The sequence below is a fragment of the Mytilus galloprovincialis genome, chromosome 6, assembly GCF_965363235.1.
Source record: "Mytilus galloprovincialis chromosome 6, xbMytGall1.hap1.1, whole genome shotgun sequence".
NCBI classification, from domain to species: Eukaryota; Metazoa; Mollusca; class Bivalvia; order Mytilida; family Mytilidae; genus Mytilus; species Mytilus galloprovincialis.
Window position 1 is genome coordinate 28489079 of NC_134843.1, and position 26561 is coordinate 28515639.

At 32.6% G+C, this 26561-nt stretch overlaps 1 protein-coding gene across 1 annotated transcript in view; it reads right to left on the reverse strand.

The window, feature by feature from the left end:
• LOC143078475 (uncharacterized) overlaps positions 1-25175 on the reverse strand; it is a 45803-nt gene extending 20628 nt beyond the window's left edge. The window contains exons 1-5 of the mRNA XM_076253334.1: positions 25160-25175; positions 24077-24364; positions 23069-23395; positions 3044-3340; positions 122-466 (exon numbers count right to left, since the gene is read on the reverse strand). Coding sequence (XP_076109449.1) covers positions 122-466; positions 3044-3340; positions 23069-23395; positions 24077-24364; positions 25160-25175 — 1273 coding nt within the window. The remainder of the gene's footprint in view (positions 1-121; positions 467-3043; positions 3341-23068; positions 23396-24076; positions 24365-25159) is intronic.
• Between the last annotated feature and the right edge of the window lie 1386 nt (positions 25176-26561).

Below are 26561 nucleotides of genomic sequence, written 5' to 3' on the forward strand. Positions count from 1 at the left end.
ATTATAGACAATATTGTTTTTTTAGTTGTTTTCTGTTCTGAACTAAAATATGCTAACTGTCATACTCAAGTACACTAGAGAACTTTACTATCACACATTATCTCCTTATTTTTATACTTACTGGCAGATTCCAATACAGTAATGAACTCTACATCGGGAAATCCACTTCCAAGTGTTACAGTGTAATTAACAAAGTCGTCTGCTTCCAAGTCATGTATGGTCAGTGTTACATTATAACCATCAAGTTGTACTTCCTTCCCATGGATCTTATCTTGTACAATAGAAGAAGAACTTGATAGTTGATATTTTGCTGAATTTTGTGTTGGTATTGGTATTCCATCGCAAGTCCATACAACACTGGTAAATTTTGGTTCACTATACACCCTAACATATATAGCCACTGCTTTATTAATCTCACCTAACTGTTTGACTCTGTCAATGGTGTCTGAAGTAAATACTGGCTGAGCTGAAAATTTGTTTTAAAATGACTGCATAGGAAACGCTGTAGGTATTTCTTTGAAGAAGAATTTATTCCTGAATTTAAATTTTGTAAAGAAAAAAAAAAAAAAAGAACAATCAAATATAATTTCTTTACTGAATCCTTTATAAAGATGAGCATTTTGACAAACTTTGAATCAGATGTTTTATAGTTTGATAAAAGACATGATCACATTCTAAAGTCAATATTTTTAAATAATGAAGATATTGACAAACTGGTGATCATATTAGCAGAGCTTGCAAAATGAGCACCTCATCAATAATGCAGCGACAAAATGCTCTGGAACTAATAACATATCCTAAAATTCCTATTTCAGTTTGACAGATGGCATTTGAGATGAAGCTGAGAAGGATAATTAGAAGTTTTAAAAAGTAAAATCACAAAAATACTGAAGTCTGAGGAAAATTCAAACCGAAAGTCCCTAATCAAATGGCTAAGTCAAATGATAAACCCCATCAAACGACTGGACAACAACTGTCATATTCCTGACTTGGTACAGGTATTTGCAAATGTAGAAAATGGCGGATTGAACCTGTTTTTGAAGAATTCTGATTTAATGATTAAAATAAAATTCTATTGAACCAAGTCAACACTTTAAATATGTTAAAATATGCGTTGACTTTAGTTACTGTACTTATCCGATCTTATGCGGTAACCTTTGTGGTATCACAATAGCAATGGCAAAAACAGTTTACCAAATTACAGTCAGATTTCTTCTCCAACTAACTGAACAGCTGGTAAAATATTTTAGCAGATTGCTCAAGTGAAAGGTTGTTAGTATGAAGTGAGTGCTGTGAAATTAAAATTTTAATTACCATTTTTTTCCCAGTTAGATGATGACTTTGTCATAAATTTCAAAGATATTAATGACTTACTATAATATGGGTCACTGATTTAGAAGGTCTAACTTTACAATGAAAACATTTATCATAAATAAATTTAAAAAAAAATAATAGTTCAAAACTTGTTTTGTAGGTCAATTTTTGTAGCTTTGTATTCTGAGATGAAGTATATGTGTAATCGTGATTTGGATAAAATTTTCTAAAAGAATTACTGATCTGCTGGCATTAAGGGGAAGTAATTTCAAATTGACTAAAAATTTAATGAATAATACCAGGCTTAAGATTTTGTTTACAAAAGAATCATCAATATTGTAAGACTTCAATAAAAAAAATTGAAATACAAAATTGGAACCAAGTTTAAGAGCATTGAGAAATTATTAGAGATTTTGTCAAATAATGATCATACTTGTTATCTTATTCTGGTTTGAAAAACACAAGAACTAAACTGAATCATTCAAAGTTTTGCAAAACAGTGAATCTATAATTTCCAATCTCAATGAAAATTCATGTCGATGTAGAATTGCTGACCTCGGGCAGGTGATAGCTACCTAATTTACAAAGAAATTTGTATGATTTATAGAACTTTGAATGTGTTCCACAAAATAATTTAAACAGTTTTTTTTCAAAATTTTAATCATCTTAAAAATAAATTTCAGTATTCTTTCAAGAACAAAGGATAATAGTATAATAATTAGGAAAATAATCTTACAAACAAATTACTAATAAAATGACTGAAGTTGATATTAATCGGAAAGGACAATAATTTGTTGATTTTATGCTAATTTCAATTATTTCCCTTTAATAGAAGCAGATTAAAAAAAATTAAAAAAAAAAAGGTTCAAATGAAATTACACACAACTTGCGGTTGGAAAACAGAGCTATAAATTATAGAATTACAAAACAATGTTTTGAACTAATTATATATTTATTTAGATCTATTTATGATAGAAGTTTTCATGTCACAGTTAGACCTTCTAAATCAGTGACTCATATTATGGTAAGTCATCATTTTGTTTGAAATTTATGACAAAGACATCATCTAACTGGAAATAGATAGTAAGTATTAATTTCGATTTCACAGCACTCACTTCATACTTCAACAACCTTTCACTTGAGCAAACTGCTAAAATATTTTACCAGCTGATCAGTTAGTTGGAAGGAAATGTAACTGCAATTGTGGTAAACTGTTTTTGCAATTGCTATTGTGATACCACAAAGGTGACAGGATAAGCACTGTAAATGTAAACAAAATATGTAGGAAATCGTTTATTATATACAATTATAAATGATCTTTTTGACACAGTATTTCTTATTTAACTCTGAAGCCACTGTTTCTTATTCAAAATTTAAAACTGTGATTGTGCAAAGAATTATTTGAACAGTTGTGATTCATTTGCATGATACAATGGTTGGAAAAAACATAGTTTAGTAGAATATGATCAACTACACATGATGGCACGCAATCCTACAAAGCTTTCTGTTAAACGGACACTGATACATAAGATGCACAAGGTGTCTTGATACAATGATAAACAAATGGACGAAGTCATAGATTTCATTAAAAATGTAAAGTCATGCACTTTAGAAAATATGATGAAAAATAATCCACCCAAGCCTGAAAGTTTTATAAAAAATGGATATGAACATGTGAATACTATCAAATCAGCTTGATATATTCTTATAAATAAATAACTCAGATTACCATTTACAGAAACTAATCCAGAACCTGTCTGTTCAAGCTCGTCTTCTTTGTCTTTAATACCATTACTGGCTGTACACACATATTCTCCACCATCCTGATATCTTAACATCACTGGGACATCAGGTAACTTCAGAGTTTTATTTCCACCAAATTCTCGTATAATATCTCCATATTTAGACTTGTGTTGCCATTTATGATAAATATAACTGTCTGGGTTACCACTAGGTTTACATGTAACTGTTCTGATAGCATCATTCTGTGTATATATAGGACTGGTAACTGTGATGTCTGGAGCATCTGTCGTAAAAAAAAATCGTAATTTCATAACTATGACAGTAATGTCCAGGAGCATGTTTATCTAGACATGCAAGAGGGTAATTTCTAGTTATTTTTCTATGGTTTTGAAAAACCTGCAACATCATGGCGATGTTAAAACTCTCCTATTATTCTTTTTGAACATTGTAAGGATAATACGTAAAACAAATATAAAGTCAGGATCATTCTGACACTGACCTCAACTTAAAATAATATCAATAAGTGAACCACAAAATGTACGACAAAATATCTATTGAAGGCGTGTTCACTCCACACGAGTCATTAAGCAATTGTATGTGAAGTTACTATTTAAAGGAGATACTTTGATAACAGTCCAATCTATAAAATATTGGACAGGTCTGAGGCTTCAGGTCAAAGGTAAAAAAGGCACAAAAAAAAAGAACATAATTTTGTAAAGATTTATTTTCATCAAGTGTTAAAAACATTATTTTTTTAATAAACTTGATTTACAATAAACTTAGTTTACATTAAAGTATAGCCTATATGTTGGCCCCTTTAAACAGTAGCTCAACTTAAACAATAGACAAGAATAAAGTACAGTTGAAGGTAAACACCATATATTGCTACTTGTACCTGTAGACACACCGTATGTGTATCATGATTTTACGTGCGCTAAAACTACTTCATACATTTTCTTTGAGAATACCTAAACATGCGTTTGGTGTTTCTAAATTGACAAAGTTGTTGAAGGTATATTCTTTATGCAAAAAACGAAGACAGTGATGTTGTAGTTAGTAATTGTGGGTTGTTTTCAAACTTTGGATTAAAACCAAATGTGTATTCAGATATTTTCGATTTCATTGTAAATTACAAAGAGGATATAGTTATTTAAACCGAATTCTGTTGATCCTATAATGCATATATGTCCTTATTTACATTTGCTTTTTATTGATTTCGCCATTTACTTCTTTCGTTTTTTGTGCAATATAGAGACAGAAAGTGTTCGTTAAAAAAAAAGATTCGCGTACAATTTGTTTGTGCTCAAATTTTGATGATATTATACATTTTTTCAGATATCCGTACCTATGTACACTAAAAGATAATTGCTTTTTTCTACATTTTTGTGTCCCTAACTATGATTAGTGATCTTTTCAAGTCTAGTTTGTCCACCATTTAAACATTTTATTACATTGGATTATCTCGACTCATAAAGATCGCTGATCATATTAAGATACACCCAAATGTAGAAAAAACACGTTATATATTAGTTAATATAGGTTTTGATACCTGAAAAGTAAATGGCAAAATCAATATAAAGCAAATTTAAAAAAGGAAATACTTGTATATGCATTATAGGGACAGAAAAATTCGGTCTTTAGTTATAGCAGCTAATGATGGCAAGTTTTATATATATATCATATTTTAAATGTAGTCTTCGCATCTTAGTTATTCATTTCTTCTGGGGGTTTTATTTCTCATTGAGTGAATGAAAAAAAAGACATGCAGAGACAAGTTCACATTAAAGTAAAAAGGTTCAACCATATCAAGTGTACCGCAGTCGAGTTTATTTAAAATATACAATTAAGGTTCATCATAAGGAATTGAAAAATATGGCCGTGTTTACACCTCAAAATTTACTATGAGTACAGACAAACTGGTACATTTAGGAAAGTTTTAAGGCATGGCAGGAGCTAGATATATACAAGTAATATGTAGTATACGTTTCAGAAAATCAAAACTTACCTGGATTTTGATGTCCAGTTTTTTACAGTCTGCAGAATAGTTATCAAAGATAGTAGTAGTACCTTTGATAACAAAGATAGCAAAATAAACAAACACCCCCAGTTTCATTTGATACGGTTCACTCATTTACACATCCCCTATTGTCTGCAGATGTCAATTGTCTATCTATTGTTGATTTAAATCAATACTACTCACAACATGTATTATATGAGGGAGATTCTCAAACCGCTTTCCAAACTTAGTTTGTTTTGGCACCTACTACAGGAATGAAAATAACCTGGATAGCAAAATCTGGTTAAGTTTATAATTTTCTAAAACATAAAATGCATTTAAAATTCATATATCTAGTTCCTGCAATCCCTTAAAATTTTTGCAGGGGCATAGATTCGTCTGTACTCAGAGTGCAACTTGTGGTGTAAATACGACCATATTAGCCAAAAGGTTATGATGAACCTTGATGATAAAAAAAAAGGAGATAACAACGTGCAATCAATTAAAATTATTTTGTTGTTCATGAAACATTTCCTATCTTATATTATTTCAAGGAATTATCATCCGAATATTAGATCGTTTATTTCCTATCTTAATTCATCGTCCCCCAAGGGTGACTGGGGAATAGAAATATAGTCACTTGGTCTTCTCTCGATCGGCAGTAAAACGTTTGCCGAAGTGGTGCGTCCGTTTCGCTGTGCGGGATGTGTTCGCGGTCACGTTCGGTCAGAATGGGGACGTTAAATCTGATGTCTCGTGTAAAGAGAGTGCCATGCTCTTTGCACGTTAAGAACCCTTACAACAACCTCTGTTGTAAGGTAAAATTTCTTTTCCTATCCAATATACTATGACCCGACAATTGTTCGTTCAAAGGTCACTTTTATGATTTTGTATGTTTTTATAATATTAGCATTTTATTATTATTCCGAGTCCTTATTGCGTTTTAATAATTAATTAGTTTATTGTATTTTACGCTATTCAAAAGCTACTTGTATTTTACACTGAACTATAATCCTTTCATTCAGATTAATTATCGAAGATTTATATCCGTTTTTAAGATAAAAGGTTCAGTAACAAAGAACATAGATAATTTGACACTAAGTGATAACTGGCGAAAGCCATTCTTGACAAACTTATACAAAGCATGTTTTTAATCCGTAATCCCCGCTTTCGGCAAAACGCGAATTAATATTATTTCAAAAGATATTTGATTGGTTAATTTTCCAAACTAAGGATTTTCTTACCCCAGGAGTAGATTACCTTAGCCATATTTGGCACAACTTTTAGGAATTTTTGATCCTCAATGCTCTTCAACTTTGTATTTATTTGGCTTTTTAACTATTTTGTTCTGAGCGTCACTGATGAGTCTTATGTAGACGAAACGCGCGTCTGGCGTATAAAATTATAATCCTGGTACTTTTGATAACTATTTACACCACTGGGTCGATGCCACTGCTGGTGGACGTTTCGTCCCCGAGGGTATCACCAGCCCAGTAGTCAGCACTTCGGTGTTGACATGAATATCAATTATATGGTCATTTTTATAAAGTTTCTGTTTACAAAACTTTCAATTTTTTGAAAAACTAAGGATTTTCTTACCCTAGGAGAAGATTACCTTAGACATATTTGGCACAACTTTTAGGAATTTGTTATCCTCAATGCTCTTCAACTTTGCATTTATTTGGCTTTTTAACTATTTTGATCTGAGCGTCACTGATGAGTCTTATGTAGACGAAACGCGCGTCTGGCGTATAAAATTATAATCCTGGTACTTTTGATAACTATTCCGTATGTCAATCAGTCTTTTGAATTTGTTTTTAGGTTGTTTTTTAGTTAGGTTTTAATATTTAAAATATATGGATGGGAAATAAATATGTAAACTTTCCAGCGACTTGGACTTTATCTCAACTACCGCTAGTTTCCCCCAGAAAGTAACTAATATGACAGAGGTGACCAACAACCTGGTCATATGTGGTGGATTAATACCCGTGATCTCAGAAGTGTACCTCGAAAGCCAAGCGAGTTACAAAATGTACTTTTATTAGCAGGTTTTCGTTATTAGTGATATATGACAAGATTACAGCGAGAGAAATGAAACGACGGAAGAAGAGAAAAAGGTGTTTTTCGTTCACATTGGACATATTCTTATCATAACTATGCTTAACTCTTAATTATATAACTTCTTAATCTGTACAACTAATTTCAAAATGGACCCTACGAAAATGTTAGCTAAATTCAAAGGTGACTTTACCGAAAAACCAAGTCGTTGGTGCAAATTATTTGAAAACTTCGTGTCGTTATATTGGGATGAATCCAAATTTTGTAATACATTTCTACTATTTCTAGAAGAAAACGAACAGATATGGTATAACAGATTGTCAGATGGTGTAACAAAAAGTCAAAACAATTTAAATTGCGAGTTTTTAAAGAAATACGAATTTTCTTCAGGACAAAATTTTCAAACTAGTACTGAATTAATAAATCTATCTCAACGCGAAGATGAAAAAGTGTCAGACTATATTAACCGGCTTCATGTTTTATCTGAACATCACGATTATGGAGAACAATTTACTTTATAGAAGCTCCGGAATGAATGTAAACCTGAGCTTATGCGACAAATGGACTTCGGTAAATGGCCAGAGACAGTAGCGGAGGCTGAAAATCGACTGCGTTCAGTAGAAGCGACATCGAAATGTCTACGAGAGGAAGACCAGAAGAGAACGCAGGAAAATATCGTCACAAAACTGCAACCGGAAATGGAGCAGATGCTACGACGAATTAGTGCCGTAAACAGCAAAGCGATACAGCAACCTACTACAAGTCCGACAATGGTTGAACCACTTCTTGATGATCGCAAAGTTCAACATCGTACCAGAACGCCAAGACGACAACGCAGACGTAACCCATGCTACAGATGCGGTGAGTGTGACCATATACCATCTCAATGTCGCTTTATTAGAATAAAATATAATAAATGCAAATCCATAGGCCACAAAGTAAAAATTTGTAGATCAAAACAAAAACATTTTTCGGCGCAACCAACAAAATTTATTTCGGCAACAGGTTTTAATAACACAAAGGCATCAAATTTAATTAAAATTCGGGTTGCAAATCATTTTGGTATGGCTATGGTTGATTCTGGAGCTACTATTAGCGCAATTTCGGCAGATTTTTATTATGCAAATTTGCATAAGAAGGTTACACTTAAGAAGGTTCTTGCAACATGAATCTTTAAGAGGAATAGGAACAATTGATGTCCCTATAGAAATAGGTCGTTTAACCATGCAACAAACCTTTCATATTTTTGAAAATTTCGCACATTCAATTATTCTTGGTTTAGATTTCCTAGATCAACAAAAAGCTAGGCTTAATTTTGATGACAAACCCCTTGTTCTACAGTCTGGTATTACTGAAGTTCCCCTTACTAATGGTGATAATAATGACAATAGTATATGCTTTATTTCTTTAGTTAACGATGAAGTAATTCCCAGTAGGTCAGAAGTCATTATCCCCGTTCAAACTGTTGACAAAAGTATAAAGTCTAAATTAGGTATTATTGAACCAAACCCCGCATTGGTTGGTAAACAGAATATTGTAGGTGCCACATGTCTTGTACAAATAAGAAACAATACAACATATTTACAAGTTCTTAATCTTACAAATGTCAAAGTACGGTTATCGAAACATACAAAAAAATAGGCAAGTTCAGTGAAATTATAGAAAACTCGATTTCAAGTGAAATCACCGATAACACAATAGAAATAAACTCAATAGATAAGGGTACACAAAATAAAAATAATGAAGCAAAGTACGTCGAAATAGCTAAAAGTTTAAATTTCAATTTTACTGACTCTGATTTAACAACAGAACAAAAACAAAAACTAATGATGATGTTAGGTACAAATAGGGACGTTTTTGCTATGAATTTATCCGAAATTGGTTGTACAGATCTCCATCCCCATCGTATTGAAACAGGCGACGCGCAACCCGTAAGACAAAGGTTTTACAGGCAATCACCAGCCGTTAAAGGAGAAGCCAGCAAACATGTAGAAGAGATGATAAAATACGATATCATAGAACCGTCACAAAGTGAATGGGCGAGTCCAATTTGTTTAGTCCAAAAAGAAGAGTCCAAATTCAGCATCGTCAACACCCAACACGCCAGAGTATAGGTTTTGCGTTGATTTTTGTCTCCTGAATATTTTGACTACTAAAAAAGTGCACCCGATTGTTCAAATGGACGATATTGTTGATATGTTAGGCGAGGCGAAGGCGAAATTCTATAGTACCGTCGATATGTTCAATGGATTCCAAGTTAGATCCGGAGACTAAACATAAAACCGCATTCACATGTCACGAAGGAGTCTTTGAATTCAATCGACTACCATTCGGCCTTTCTAACAGCCCACATACTTTTCAGCTTGTAATGTCCGAAGCCCTACGCGGTATTAACTGGGAAAATGCACTAGTCTACATGGATGATGTACTCGTTTTTTCAAGAACATTTGAAGATCATCTGCAACACCTTACGATTCTATTTCAAAAGCTACGGCAAACCAATCTAAAACTCAAACCTACAAAATGTACTTTCGCTGCAAAAGAAGTAAAGTTTGTAGGCCACGTTTTATTAAAAGATGGGATTGCTGTTGATACAACCAAGACAGATGCAGTAAAAACATTTCCTGTTCCCCAAAATACAACAGATGTCAGAGCATTTTTAGGACTTGCAAATTACTACAGGAAGTTCGTTAAAGGTTTTTCTAAAATTGCTAACCCGTTGCACAGACAGCTTGTAAAAGGAGCTAAATTTATTTGGGACAAGAGCTGCCAACAGTCTTTCGAGGAGATAAAGAAACTTTTAATATCATCTCCAATACTCGCGTTTCCAGATTTTTCAAAAGATTTTATACTCTACTCGGACGCTTCACAGATCGCTATTGGTTACATACTTGGACAAAAAGATCATAAAGGCAGAGAACAAGTCATTGCTTATGGTGGACGATCATTACGAGGAGCCGAAAAGAACTACTGTATCAGGGATCTTGGATATTTAGCTTTGGTTGAAGGAGTTAAACAATATCATGTTTATTTGGCTAGCCGAAAATTCAGAATATATACAGATCATGAAGCACTTATACACACCCAGAAGCTCACGAAAGATAAAATCACAGGCCGACTTGCAAGATGGGCTATGTTTCTACAAAGCTACGATTATGAAATAATTCACAAAAATGGAACGGCTAATGGTAACGCTGATGCGTTAAATAGAAGACCATACGACACCAAAATAGCGACTATTACAACAGCTTTAGTTGAATCGTCAACACAAACAGAAGCCACTTTCATCGTGTTAGACCCATATGCGTCCATTTGCGAAATAACCACAAGTCCAAAAGAAAAAATAGTAAATGATCAACGGACAGAAGAACATTTTAAAGATGTCATTAAATATATATTGGATAAAGAACTACCCGACAAGACCAGACAAGCGATAAAAACGGTTATTGAATCACAAGATTATATCATAGACGAGGACGTATTATTTCATTTATACTACCCGAAAGAAAAAGGTCACAGAGCAGATAGGATAGTTAAACGATTGACAGTACCATTAACCCTTACGATATCCTAAAGTCATACCATGACAGCTTACTCGGTGGACACAATGGCATTGAACGTACTTACCATACAATACGATATAATTACTATTGGCCTGGTATGTACAATGATATTCAACAGTACGTACAGACGTGTATGCAGTGTCAAAGAGCTAAACCTGACGCCCATAAGCGCCCGACACCACTGCAACCACTTCCTGTGCTGGACGTATTTAGAAGAGTACACATGGACATCTTAGGACCATTTCGAAAAAGTTCCGGCGACTACACACACGTTCTACTAATAGTCGATTCATTCACAAAATTTATGGAAATACTTCCTATGAAACATACAGGTGCGAAAGATGTAGCTGACCTATTTTATAACCAGTGGATATGCCGTTATTCAGCGCCTGATGCAATCCTGACAGACAAAGGACAAAACTTCATGTCGAATATATTGAAGGAGGTTTGCAATATCTTCGAAATCCAAAAGATAAATACCAGTAGTTACAGACCCCAAACAAAGAGTACATGCGAACGGAATAACAAGACAATATCTGAAAAACTTCGCACATGCATTGATGCCAACCAGTTAAATTGGCCAGACAAATTACCAAGTATTGCTCATGCTATGAACACGTCAGTATGCACTGAATCGACACAGTACACTCCGTATTTCCTCGTATTTGGAAGAGAATGCAGAACGCCTATTGACACAGTTTTAACAGAACCCTCCAAAGTCGGACCAGTCGCTAAGCAGTATATAGACAAGTTACATGAACACTTAGTTTTAGCTAGAGCAATATCGCGAGAAAATGCACTCGAAGCACAAAAGAAGTACAAAGCACAGCATGATAAGAGAGCAAGAGAAATTTCTACAACATTCGTGATAAAGTATGGCTAGATACTAAGAAAACGGAAGTTGGGTTATCCCGAAAACTTTGTAATAAATGGCAAGGCCCGTATTACATAACCGAAGTAAAGGGTAAAAGCACGTATAGACTCCGGCGCTGTTCTGATGATGTACCAATTAAAGGACTTATCAACGTCAACAGACTAAAGAAGTTTTACGACCCACAAGACAGGCCTACAAACAATGTAGATGTTCCAACTGACGACGAAATGTCAGACGATGATGACAATGAAGAGGAAATTGCTGAGGATGACGATGAAATTGTTCAAACGGATACACAGCCAAACTCAAATGACCCTTCACAAAACGATACCCAGGTACAACGGCACACAAATGATGACCGAAAAAACGATGATTCAGATCTGTATCTAGTAGAACGGATAGTAAAAGCAAAACGTATAAACAATAAAATGCATTATTACATAAAATGGTTAGGTTTCGGTAGCACAAGCAATTCATGGGAACCGGAAGAAAATATTCCTCCAGAATAAGACACGAATTTAAAGTTTGTATGGATCAGGCTAAACGTATAAAAGCACGTAAAACAGAGAGATAGAAATGAACCCCCTTTTTCTTCTGTAGAATCAGACATTACACTTACAAATCATTTTCAAGTTAAATAGCAAACTTACATACAATGTACAAGCTCGTTTTTTTACATCGCAATTGGATAGATATTTATATAATCAAGTACTTCAGTTTTTCAAATTTTTTACCCTCAAACGGTAATGTTAATAGTATAACAACATTTAAATTTATATTGGGTTGTCATAGTATGTTTGTCGTAAATTTGGACCTAGTGTTTTTTTACACAAGTTAATGGTCGTATTATTAGACAAACATCAGTGACAGTTCATACATCAAGTAACTGCAATTTTTACAAAATTGGTGTTATGTTCATGTTCTAACAATGGTATAACGGGTACAATCGTACCAAACTTTTGGCATTTCTTTCGACCCCTTTCGATCATGACTTGCATTCGTCACCCAAGTCGTGTTCAAAGGAGTTTCAATATAGGAGTGACAATCCTATGCTGAAACAATAAAACCTTGAAAACTCTTTTTTCAACAACTTTTATCTTATTTCAAAACATGCATTTTTTTCATACAACACCACGACACAAGTTCATTCGCATATATTAGAGTATAAAAAGGAACTTCTTTATTCAGACAAAAGAGTGTCTTAAAATTTCCATCAGAACCTGTTTAGTTTTAAAACACACAGCATGTTTACAATCAGAAAGATTTTTACACTTGATTTTTATACTTATTTCGTTCTTATGTTCTAATTTTTAATATTCTCAATTTGAAGTTCAACAGTTTGATCCCCCCTTTATTTCTTACCAGCATTTTGTATCCCTAGCCAAATTCATAAGACTTTTAGATGAGTATGTTGAGATTTTATTTACGTGCAAATTTATATTTTTAAATTTACAATCAGTATTGAGATATTCCATACAATGCCTTTTCAAGTATCGAAATGATCTACACTTTGCGTTTTTGTTTAAAAAAAGATATCAGGTATAAGCGACATTTTGATAAATGGTTACATTCAAAAAGATGTATTCAATATATAACAAAGATGTGTATATAAAAATGCATATAGTGCTACAGAAATAGTTCGGACAAATGTTCCTGAAACTTAAAATATATATGTAGTAACAAAGTTTAGATTGGAGAGAATATCCGGGTTATTCATAGAGTTCATTCCAGGTGAAAATAGAGTTTGAAAAATATTTGAAAAAACAATGACTTAATGCAATGATAATGTTTATATATATATTACTGATTTATTTTATATTCCCATATAGATTCAAGTATCGAATTTCTGTGAGAGAGACACAGTGTCAATTTGTTATTTGCATGGTGGCAAATATTACAGACTGTTCGTTTAATACATATTGATTTGTGATTTATTTGTGTTGGTATTTAGACACAATTGGATTTAATTACTTTAAAGAAATTTTGAGAGAGAAAAGTTTAGTCAACAAATGTTCGTAATAGCGCGCTTGTAAATAATGTAAATAAATTGTGCTCTTTTTATTATTTCCTGTGTGCATATTGAAATAGTATTCGTTCATAATTTACACATGCTGATACGGGAGTATCAGATAAGGAGCGACGGGGTAATATGACCCGACAATTGTTCGTTCAAAGGTCACATTTATGATTTTGTATGTTTTTATAATATTAGCATTTTATTATTATTCCGAGTCCTTATTGCGTTTTAATAATTTATTAGTTTATTGTATTTTACGCTATTCAAAAGTTACTTGTATTTTACACTGAACTATAATCCTTTCATTCAAATTAATTATCGAAGATTTATATCCGTTTTTAAGATAAAAGGTTCTGTAACCAATAATATAGATAATTTGACACTAAGTGATAACTGCCGAAAGCCATTATTGACAAACTTATACGAAGCATGTTTTTAATTCGTAATCCCCGCTTTCGGTAAAACGCGAATTAATATTATTTAAAAAGATATTTGATTGGTTAATTTTCCGTATGTCAATCAGTCTTTTGAATTGGTTTTTAGGTTGTTATTTAGTAAGGTTTTAATATTTGAAATATATGGATGAGAAATAAATATGTAAACTTTCCAGCGACTTGGACTTTATCTCAACTACCGCTAAATTCCCCCAGAAACTAACTAATATGACAGAGGTGACCAACAACCTGGTCATAATACCCTCATTTTCCAGTGACAGTCGAAATTTCCCAGACCACCATCCCTTATGGCCTCTATTATGACAAGACCTACCTATTGTATTTATTGTGAACTTGTTCTCGTCCTAAATATTCATGACATATTTAGTTTAAACAATATTTATTCAAAAAGTGCATGAAATATAAATATACAATATAAATACAGGGATTCGGAAACAAGAAAAACTTATATAAATCCGTCTCCCTTAAGAAAAAATGACAAAATTAGGAACATAGTATATAAGATACTCGAATAATCTAATTTTCAATTCACATTTAACATGTTTATTCTGTGGTTTGCCAGTTACTCAGAAGTCAGTTTGATCGAAAAATGGGATCAACTCTTTTTATTATAATTATGGTTCATGTATCTGAGAAATGTGTAAATGTTCCGAAAAAAAGGTAACATTAAATTAAAGTTTCAACATCTAAATCGACATCGACATAAAGATAATTGTTATGGACCAAATCTCCCTGTTTCTAAAATAAATCTTTGTACAACTTTAGAAATATTTTCGTTTTCCTCATCACTGATGAGTTCACTACCTGATACTAATGTTTGTACATTATATATTGGTAGTGTAGAAATGGTTTGTGCCCTGATGAGTCTATAATTATGACATTCTAGCAAATAATGTTTGCTGCTCTCAACTTGACCACATTTACACAGGCTTGAAAGAACAATATTTTTCTGGAAAAGGTGTTCATTTAAGCCACTGCAGTTCAACCGGAGTCTGGCGTGAAGTATTTGGCCTTTTCTACAACCAGTATTATAATATGAAGGGACTTTCTTAGTATCTCGATTTATGTAATTTTTAAGTGTAAATTTTGATGGATTACATCTAACGTCTTGTGGAAGCCTGTTCCATTCACGAATAACAGATGGTAGGAAAGAGTTTTGATAAAAGGTAGTTCTACAGTTCATATTTTGGACATTAAATGCACTTCTAGTATTATAGTTATAGACTTGATATAGTTGTTGAGGTACGAGACTACAGAGATAATTAGGAGCTTGATCATGAAACATTTCGTGAAAGGAGTAGGTCCGGTAAGGCCCATTTTTGGCCCAAAAATATAACAGTTTTACAAAATTGTTAAAATTTAAACTTTTAGTTATTTATTGGACAGTTGAATGCTTCTGCTACATAAATATGGGCTGTTTTTGACAATACAATGCACATATATCGGGTTGTAGCACCATTAAGTCATGCTAAATTACTGAAATCTTCAAAATTCTATCATTTTAGTTAAATTTTAGACGGTTTCCGTGTAAAACAAAAGTGGCCGCATTCGTGTTCATCCTTAATATTGCAATGTAAGTTGTATTTTATGATAATACATAACATATATAAAAGTTGTGGATGAACACGGATGCGGCCACTTTCATTTTTGACAAAAACGATCTGAAAAGTGACGTTTTTTGGCATATTTGAGAGATTTTTCATATTTGAGCTTCAATCGGATCGTTTTTAATAACTTAATCAGTTAAAATCTTTCACATAAACTAATTGAATCATGTGAAATAGACACTTAAGTGTTTAAAAAGTGGTCAAAATCTTTCTTCAGATGAAACTGAAATTTGAGGCCAAAATGAGTCCTTACCGGACCTACTCCTTTAATAATTTTATGTCTGGATCTTCTTTCACTCAGAGATACCCAACCAGTATCATTATAAAGATTAGATTTAGAGCAAAGCTTAGTGGCACCTGTGACTATACGAGCCGCTTCTATTTGAATGCTCTCTAGTTTGTCCTTTAAATAAATTGGTATATTATCCCACACAGTATCCGCATATTCAAGAATAGGCCTGATAAAACTGATATATATAACTTGTAGATTATTACGCGATAGCTTAAACTTTAAACTCCTCATAAGATTTAAGCGAGGCGTAGCTCTATCAATAATATAGTTTACATGACTTTCCCAACAACCGTTTTCTTGAAAAATTAACCCTAAATGTTTATGTTCTTCAACCTCTTGTATCAGTGTATCATTCATATATATTGGTGGATTATGGGGTTTTGCTCTTTTTCTAGATATGGTCATGGTTTCAGTTTTTCTTGGATTAAAATTAACAAGCCATTGTTGAGACCATTGGTGAATTTATTCTATATCAGAATTCATCAATTCAGATGTAGCATACTCGTCCTCAACAACTATATATAATGACGTATCGTCAGCAAAAAGTCTGATGTTGCATGATATGTCACATACAATATCTTTATGAATAGTAAAAATAATACAGGTCCTAAAATTGAGCCCTGGGGGACACCTGCATTAATGCTATACACATCAGAGGTCTGTCCTCCTATGACAACTCTTTGTCTTCTTTCAGATAAATAACTTTTAAACCATTTTAATAAGTCCCCTCTTATTCCATATTTTTCTAGTTTATGAAGGAAGCCTTCATGCCAGACCCGGTCAAACGCTTTACTGATATCACAAAACACAACTCTTATTTCCTTTCCAACATCAAGGGCTTTAGCGATATCGTTTGTAATATAAATAAGTTGATTAACAGTACTATCTCCAGGCATAAAACCTGATTGCAAGTTTGTAATAATTTTATAACAAGAAAGGAAATTAAATAAATATTTAAAAACACATTTTTCCATCGTTTTACCAATAATAGATAACAGAGAGATTGGTCTATAGATTGATAAAATTTCTTGAGAACCACTCTTAAAAACTGGTATCACATTTGCTATTTTCCATTCATACGGATAAGTGCATAATTGAAGTGACTTATTGAACAACAGAGCCAGGGGATAGCTTAATTCTAAAGCAGCATATTTAAGAAATCTTGGACTAATGCTATCGGGGCCTGTTGCCTTAGACACATCTAACAAGAGAAGTTGGTCATAAACTTCATCTTGCGTTATAATTATATTATCTAATGTATGTATGATTTCATCTAAATTTAGTTCTGGGATATTTGCAGATGAGTCATCAACACTCGAATGATCACAAAAAAAACGATTAAATGCATTTGCTTTATCCTTATTATCGTCTAAGTAGGTATCATTTAATAAAATAGGGGGGTAGTCTGAGGATTTGGAAGGAAATCCAGCCAGGTTCGCAATTTTTTCCACCAATTCTTAATGGAATCTACGTTTAAATGTAATGATTCACATTGTTTTTCAAAATGATGGGTTTTTGCTAGTTTAATCAAGTTTACGCATTCATTCCTAATTTTCTTAAAGTTTGCCCAAGACTCAGCAGTATTGTATTTTTTTGCTTTTTTGTGTGAACGTTTCCGTTTACGAATTTGTCTCCTTATAAGTGACGTCATCCAAGGAGGATCTTTCGTGCGAACAACAATAAGTTTACTTGGAATATGCTTGTTAGCAGCATCTATAATTCTTTGTGTAACAATGGAGACTGCATTATTTAAATTTGTATCAAGTATTGTGTCCCAGTCAACTTATCTTAACTCCTCGCAGTAGCGATCGTAGTCCCCTTTTTCAAAATCCCAAACTTTACGTTTAAATTGGGTGTATTTCGGTTTGTGCAAATTCAGTATTCCACTTACTGGACAATGGAACCTAGTGTTTGCTTCTAAAATATTTTCACTCACTTCGTGATATGAAAGAATATGGATATCATTAACTATAAGGGGGTCGAGAAGTGATGAGGAATTCTCACAATAAAATGTTGGCTCGGTAATTGCTTGGTGCATACCATTATCTAATAATATGTTTTTTTAAATTATTACGGTTGGCCAGTAGTAAGTTTTCGTTGAAGTCACCCATGACCACAATATTTTTTATACCGCTGTTTACTGCGTTTTCGATTGACTGATTTATATGATTCCAAATATGATATGGTGAATCTGGAGGTCTGTAAAATAGGCCAAACAAAACTTTACAATCCTTAACTACTACTTCAACCCATAAGCATTCGAGAGTATTGATTTCTAGATAATTTCGTCGCTTACTTGGGATATTTTGTTTTACATAAATCATGACACCCCCTCCAAGCTTATCACCTTCTCTGTCGTTACGATAAGGAGCCTTAAAGTTTGATAATGCAACTGAATTGTCGGATATATTCGGATTTAACCAAGATTTTGTTAACATAATTATATCTCTATCCCCAAGCTCTGCCTCCAAAATATCAAGTTTTGATTTAACACTTTGAATATTAATGCAAGTAAATGTGATCAAATCGCGCAGATCTAAATTCGAAACTGAATCATTTAGGCTAAAATCATTTGAAAATGATGGCCCAGGATTTGTTTCAATATCACCAGAAAGCAATATCATAAAAACTACAAGAAATATAAAATAACAAATAAGCTCAGTTTTTACAAAAAGGCATCTTGATACGTCTTTACACACTTTGGTAGTTAATCGTGTACTTGAAAATGGTGTTATGGTAAGTTGATCTAATTCAAAAATAACAGTATATAATAGAGCAATTGTGATCCCTAAATAACCATATCGAAGCATAAGTAATACAAGAACAACAGTATTCATGTCAATACATTTTTTATGATGAAGTCGAGTTGACCTCGTATAATTTAACCCCACCCCTATTCTATAAGTAGTTATATCAGTAGACATATAAAGTTATAAAAAAATGACGGTATAGAGTACAAGGGTGGGGCTTCAACAATATAATAAACAATTTCAAACAGACATAAAGCATGGCAAACCACAGAACAGGCATATAAAACAAAATAAAATAAAAAGAACAAGATAAACATATATACACAAATTTTGTTTAGTTGTTGGTTAAGGCCTTCCAATGTGACTTTACTTATAAAGATCCAACTTAGTATAGGATCTTTCCATATGTTTTCAGTTTATGTACTGGACAACAACAAAAAAATTAAAAAAATTTTGAATCTTTTTGAATGAGTATGGACAAGGTATTAAATGCAAATATTCCTATGATAAAATGGAAAAGAAAAAACAAACAAACAAACAATCAATACCTCCCCCCCCAAAAAAAAAAAACAAACAAATAAATAAAACAAATAAAAAACAAACAAACAAACAAACAAACAAACAAACAAACAGAAAAAAAAACAAAAAAAAAACAAGGAATTTCAAACAAAATAGAAGATTTAGTTCTTGTAATTGGTATGTTTCAAATCAAAATAATAATGTCAAGGAATACAGAAAAATCTGAATGTTGGCTTAGTCTGTTTATTTTTTTTTTTCATTCATCTTAAAGTAGAATAATATGAACTTTATGAAAATATCTTTTCAAAAGTTTTAGCAGTGCATAATACTTAATGAATGCTGCCTTATATTATCATTTGTCTAAGGAGACAACTTGTATTAACATATTCGAATTAAACTAATAAAATGTAGAAAGAGAACCAGTTCTTGACAATAAATCAAGAAAAGACATTCGAACAGACCCAACATTACAGTTGCAGATGTTTCAAAAATGAAAAATAATATTCTTTACTCAGAACAGTTTCAAATTACTATTTCAGACTGAGATTTAATACAAGTAATATCTTATATATAAAGATAGTGGTTTGCTAAAAAAACATAAACGTTCAGGATAGATTCAGTTCCCATTTCCCATCACTACTTCATCAGATACAGGTTGTTTTTCAGGTGTAGATTCATCATCTGAGATGTCTGTGTCGATATGGCATACGCTCAACATCTTGGAGAATTCAATTTCGTTCCGGATAACATGTCTAGTTTCTGATAAGTCATATACATATATTTTACCATCTACCACAAAAGTTGACTTGATTTTCTTCCTTCTAACTAACTGTCGTGCTTCGTAAGCTATACCACTTCTTGCTACGGTTAGGTCTTGGTTAATAGAAATACCTTGTAGGTCAGGTCTGTCTTTTAGTTGTTTGGATGCCTTCAGTAGTTTCTTTTTTAAATTATGGTTTGGAATTCGAGCTATAATCTGTCTAGGTTTAGCTCTCCCTGTACGATGACTAATCAGTATGTCATTTGGCTGCATATCAACACCTAATTTATTGGCGATTTCTATAATATTTGTATTAGTATTTTCACCTAAAGTATATGGTACACCGCTAAGCCTTACACACTGCTTCCTGCTGTGCTGTTCTAGCTCATCACATTTAATTTGCAGATAGTCTATCTGGTTTTTATAGTTTTTGACATCTTCTCCATAGGAGAATTCTAATTCAGTTTGCTTTTGTTTTATTTCGGCTAGTTCGAAGAGGATAGGCCTCTGTTTTTCTTCAATAAGGGCTTTGAAATCATCAGTCAAAATTTGCTTTACTGCTATAGCTATTTTAGCGATGTCACTATCACTAATGCTAACAATGGGTTGTTGGTTGGTCGCTGCCATGCTATCAGTACAGCTATCAAGGTCAGTACTTCTGATAAGATTTTTTTTTTTTTTTTGCAATCTGTGTGTTTTGGGGGGATGGTCTGGATGAGTTTCTACGTCTTCGCTTTTTTAAATTTAAAGACTCAGGTGTATTGCATTCATCACCCTGCATTAAACTGTATTTGAATTCTTCAAAAGTGTTGGACACAAATGTTTTTTATTTCAAGTTTGGTTTTCAATGACAGACGCTCGAGTAACATAGTCTATATCATCAACGGAATGTTTGTTTGTTTGTTTACTTTTAAAAGGTGCACTCGAATGGTACTATTGAAACATTATATCTGTTCACATATCGTAGTTCATTAAGTTACATGTGATTCAAGATTCATATAGTTGATGTCCGTATCGTACACACACTGAACTAAAGGCACTAAAACATGATAAAGTCACATATGGAAGCTGTTTTCTTGTGAAAATCACATTATTTTATCGGAGCCTAAAAAACACGTCTGTTCCTTTCAGGCATGCGCAGAAAAAAAGACATGACATATTTGCCACTGGACGTTAATCAACCAACAATTAATCAATCTTAATTCATCGTCATGAAATGTCCAAAGATCTATAAATCGATCAGACCTTTTCACCTACCATTCATGAAAACATATATTCACAATTTTCCCGTATGATAGTATGTAGCAGACTCCTCTTTTCTTCCTCGTTCACCACAATTCATCTCTGCTCGTGTCTTGCAAGAGACGATTATTGTTTACATAATCGGTACCACCTATGTATCCGCCTTTCTAGGGGGGTCATTCGATGTCGTGTTGCTCTTTTCCCGTTTGTTTGTATATTGATGACCCTTGTGGGTTTTTTATGATATAAAACATAGTTTTGTCTCTTTTCCCTTTGCAAAAAAAGCTTTGTTTTTTCTTTCATAACAAGGAATGGTTGCGGGTGTACACTATTTGTTCTGTGAGTAACAAAACAGTTGCCCTCAATTAATGTTACCTCTGTTATCTAAACTAAAGTGAAGTGTCAGAAACTGTTGGGAAAGTACATTGGACATAATCAATCGATTTAGTATTTTGATGTTACATATAGTAAAAACGCATGTATTAATCCCCATTTTTCAATCAATTTAATGCCAGAAAAGGTTCTATGCTCAAATTTATTAAACACAATTCAAAATTGTCTAAATCTTATTTAAATTATTTAGTTTTGTAATATCTTAAGATATGATTAGTCTAGCACCCACGTTTAAAAAAGACAACTACGAACAAAGTGTGAATCGGACAAAAGATTGAATTGTTTAACATATAGTTCTGTTTCTCATATTCGCCGTCGTTGATCGGTGAAGTGCTGCATTATAAATGCACGTTCAATCATTAATATTAGCAATAAAAAATCTTGTAATTCAACGCCGATACTTGAAAAATATAAAAACTATTGTGACCCCCTAGTTCATGAAGTTAGTTCTTGGTTTCGCACTGTGTACAAAGGTCGTGTTTATTGTTGTTGATACAATTCTTGACACAATACGATTGTGGTAAATGTTATTGATTGATTTTGTTCTTCGGTTTTTTTTAACTATCAGCTACATGTAAGAATCAATTATGCTACCTTCAGTTCTCCAATATTTTTAGGAAACAGTAGGGCTATTCTTAAAAATATTGGACAGTTAAAGGTAGGATTATGGTTTCTTATAGAGAAATGATTGTCCAATCACTGAAATAAAGAACAGATACAACAATAGAATGACGTCACAACAACTGTGGGGTTCATTTTAGTTTCCATTTAGTTTAGAGTAGTATTTCTCCAAAAGACTTTCTTTAAGTACATGTATTAAAAAAAACTTCTTTTCACCAAAATATGTTTTTTTTTACAAACAGTTATATGGATATAAGTCTTGTGGTATTGGATGCAATTTAGTGTATATTAATTGTCAATAAGACTTTGAAGACTGCTTTTATCAAAAATAAGTCAAAGGGTTATATGGTCACTAGTCCAGTGGTTTCTGTGGTCCTTTTGATTGCACATATCTTCATTTGAGCAAACTACCTTGTTATAGAATTCCGAATAACTAATTATGTTAGGACTAATAACCTTATGATTCCTATTTTACTACGTCAGATGATCATTTTGTTAATTACATTATCCCCAAAGATGCTTAATTATATTTTTTGAAAATACTAAACTTTGTTCAGTCGTTGAGATGCTAAGAAATCCAAGGCTATTCTAGGACTTTCATGCGTTATCAATTTGATCAAAGTCAATGAACAATGACATACTAGTTATTAATAGGAGAAGCCTCAGTTAAAATCCGCCAATCAGAGATGCATCTATATACTACATGACATTGAAATTTTATTTTAAGTTTATGAAAAATCTTAACCACAAACAAGGCATAAGTAATCTAATCGCCACTGAGGTTTTTATGAACAAACAATATACTGTCTTCTACTAAACATTTTTGTAATTTACAAAAGACTTAAAATATGGCTCTTAACTTACATGTAATATTAAGTGTTTTAGAAGTCTCAACACCACCTCCTTGTTCCAATGTGGCTTCATTCCTTGATCCACAAATCATGTATTGACCATTATATATTCTATCCATACTGTATGTTAATGTAGATGTTACACTATATGTGTCGGTTGTTGGATCATGAGATGGTGATAATTGTGTTACATTTGCTGTAATATTAGTTTTACCATCTCCAAGTAACCAGTATATTGAAGCCTTTGGACGGCTTCCAGTTGATGTACATGATATTACCAGTGGTTTATTCTCCTCTGTGTTAACTGAATCAGAGCTGAATCTAGGATGATACGGCTTTACTGAAAATAATAATGAAATATATGTGTCCGTTATGCACTATGCCATGCTTTCACTATCTTTTTTTCCTTTTTAGTGCGTCATGTATTTTTGGACAAAATCCTTATTCAAGTAAACATTAAACAGTTCACCGATTTAGAAAGAATATGAGTACAAAGTTTCAAGTTGATATGTAACAAAAAACTAGCCATAACTTACACCTGCTATTGGATGACCAACACACAGATTGTGAATTGTTATACACATTTTATGTAACATTTTTTTTCTTTGGTTAAAGTTTACTGTCAGATCCAACTTGAAGGTTCACATTAAGTAACTTAGGAGTGAGGGACCATGTTAAAATTACTAGATCAAGAAATATTCAATTTTCACACCTATGGAAAAGAGCAGATAATGAAAAACTGAAAAATAATTGTTTACAATTCCAAAAACCAATTCCTAGACAAATACACCATTCAGTCATTTATATAAGAAATTTGGCTAGAAGAAGAACAAGAACAAGAACAAGAACAAGAACAAGAAGAACAAAAACAAAAACAAGAAGAACAAGAACAAGAACAAGACGAAATATCATGCCTATAACTGAATTTGTCATTTTTTCCAAAAGTAATAATTTTTCTTAAAACCAATATGTTTTTTTAGATTAGTTTTAGATTTTCTTATCATTTATAAAATCTACTTACATTTCAGATAAATTCTTGCTGAATCATTTAATGGATAGTAATGAATCTCTTCATATCCTGCCAAACACTGTACATTCTGACCATCATAAGATCTGATTACAGATGATAATGTATACTGTACGGAGTACTTAGCTACTGTAACAACAGATTGTGATATCAGTAACTTCACATCAGGTGCAGGGTCTCCACCTACTACAGAACATCTTATTATCAGATTTTGTCCCTCTATACCATTTAATTTCTTGTCCAACCCAACATTTTTTAAGCTGACACTTGATGGTATATTGGCTGAAACATTAATTTGTATTTTCTGAATGGTAATATCATCTCAATTTTATTTATATGGGCATAATGAAAGTGTTAATATGAGTTGTTCTATCATTCAAACAGAATTAACAGAATTTCACATACTTATCAAAGAGACGATAAATCTGAGGTGGAAGAAAAAAAGTATCAAAGCAAAACTTACAAACTCCATTTAGTGACTTACTTTTTACATTTTTTACAATGAATTTAGTTTAAAAAAAAACAAAGGAATTCAAGTGTAGAGGAATACTGACCCCCCTTTTTTTCATCAGGTGTCAGTTACAAAGGTGACATCCCTTTTGTCCGTTAACCATTATTATGACAGCTCTTTATTCAGACAGCCCATTATTCAGACAATGCATCTGTAATAATTGTATGGGTTAATTTTTCTTTAAAATAGTAACTCAGTTCTTAATAATATTTTTGGTTGCCCGTTTAGATTCTGATTATTCTTTTCATGCTCGATATGTGTCTCCATGCCTTCGGTTAGTTCATGCTTATTGCAAATGATGAGTTCTTCCCCTCGTTCCCCCTTTTTGTTTTACGGATCCTGGTAGTTTACTTGTCTTAACTTTTCACAGCGGGTTTTATTCCATGATTTTGTTTATATCTCTGGATTTACTTCCTGTTAACTAGATCTTCCACTCCCCCTCTTTTGTATCATAGGACTGAGGGACTGAACAAACGGTAAAAAATGCTACACAGAGGAATAATTTATCAGTGCGCTGGATTTTCTTCTTGACAACTTATTTGTTGAATTTGGAGGAAGACTTTTACAACAAATTGTCGGCATTCCTATGGGAACGAACTGTGTGCCTCTATGCTGACCTTGTCTTTTTTTCATATAACTCGGAGTTCCTTCAGACACTAGTCAAAAACAAAAAGATCAAAGAATCCAAGTCATTTTATTTCGCAATCAGATATATTGATGATGTTCTTTCCATTAACAATCCAAACTTTTCTGATTGGGTTCCATTAATATATCCACAAGAACTAGAAATTAAAGAAACAACAAACATAACTTCCTCCGCCTCATTTACTATTTTTATTTATAATTTCCAATTTACAGCATACATAATATACTTAGTACACAAATAGAGTAGCAATATATAATATATAAATCTGTTGATACTATCTAATGGATACATCTTTCTATTAGAAAGCAATTTGTGTTTTCAAATATACAATGTAAGACAGAGTAAAGCAGTCTGAACACCGGAGAGAGAGAGAGAAAGAAAAAAAAAGAGAAAGAGCGAAAGAAAGAGAGTGAGATAGAATAGTGGTGAGTTTTCGATACAATTTATCTAGACATTGAATACTACTTCAGTATAGTAAATACAGCATTTTCATTTATTACATGTATACTATGAACGTGTAAAGTAATATACATGTGTGTACTTAACTAATTAAGTTATCTATCAAAAATATTCCATTCTTTGAAAACTGATATTCACATTTGTTATTCATAACATTATTTTTTGTCATCTGCATACAAATATTTCATCTTATCTTTTACTGAGTTTATTGTAAAGTATTTAAGTTATTGTGTGAAAACCAAGATCAAAACTTAGTTGGGACCCTTTGTGGCCCCTAATTCCTAACCTGTTGTGACCAAAATTAATTCATAAACTGTTGGGACAAAAATTCCCAAAATTAATCCCAACCTTCCTGTTTTGGTCATAAACCTTGTGTTGAAATTTCATTGATTTCTATTTACTTATACTAAAGTTATTGTGTGAAAACCAAGAAAAATGCTTATTTGTCCCCCTTTTTGGTCCCTTTTTCTAAAATGTAGGGAACAAAACACACTTCAATCAATCCCAACCTGCCTTTAGTTGTTATCAACCTTGTGTTAACATTTTATTGATTTTTATTCACTTATACTAAAGTTATTATCCGGAAATCATCCGTCTTCAGAAAACGCTGAAGACGACGACGACGACGACAACGTGATACCAATATATGACCAAAAAAATGTATTTAATAATTCCAATCTACCCAGAATCACATGAGTGAATAATTGATCACGTGACACAAATCAGAACGAGGTTGATCCTTTCATAATCAAATTAGATTTTTATTTTGTGGGAAAAATCTATTCGAATTATGGTTTTAATTCTGTGAAGTTTCAGGAAATTGAATTTAATTTGGGATATACAGCCCTTGGATGGTGTAAACT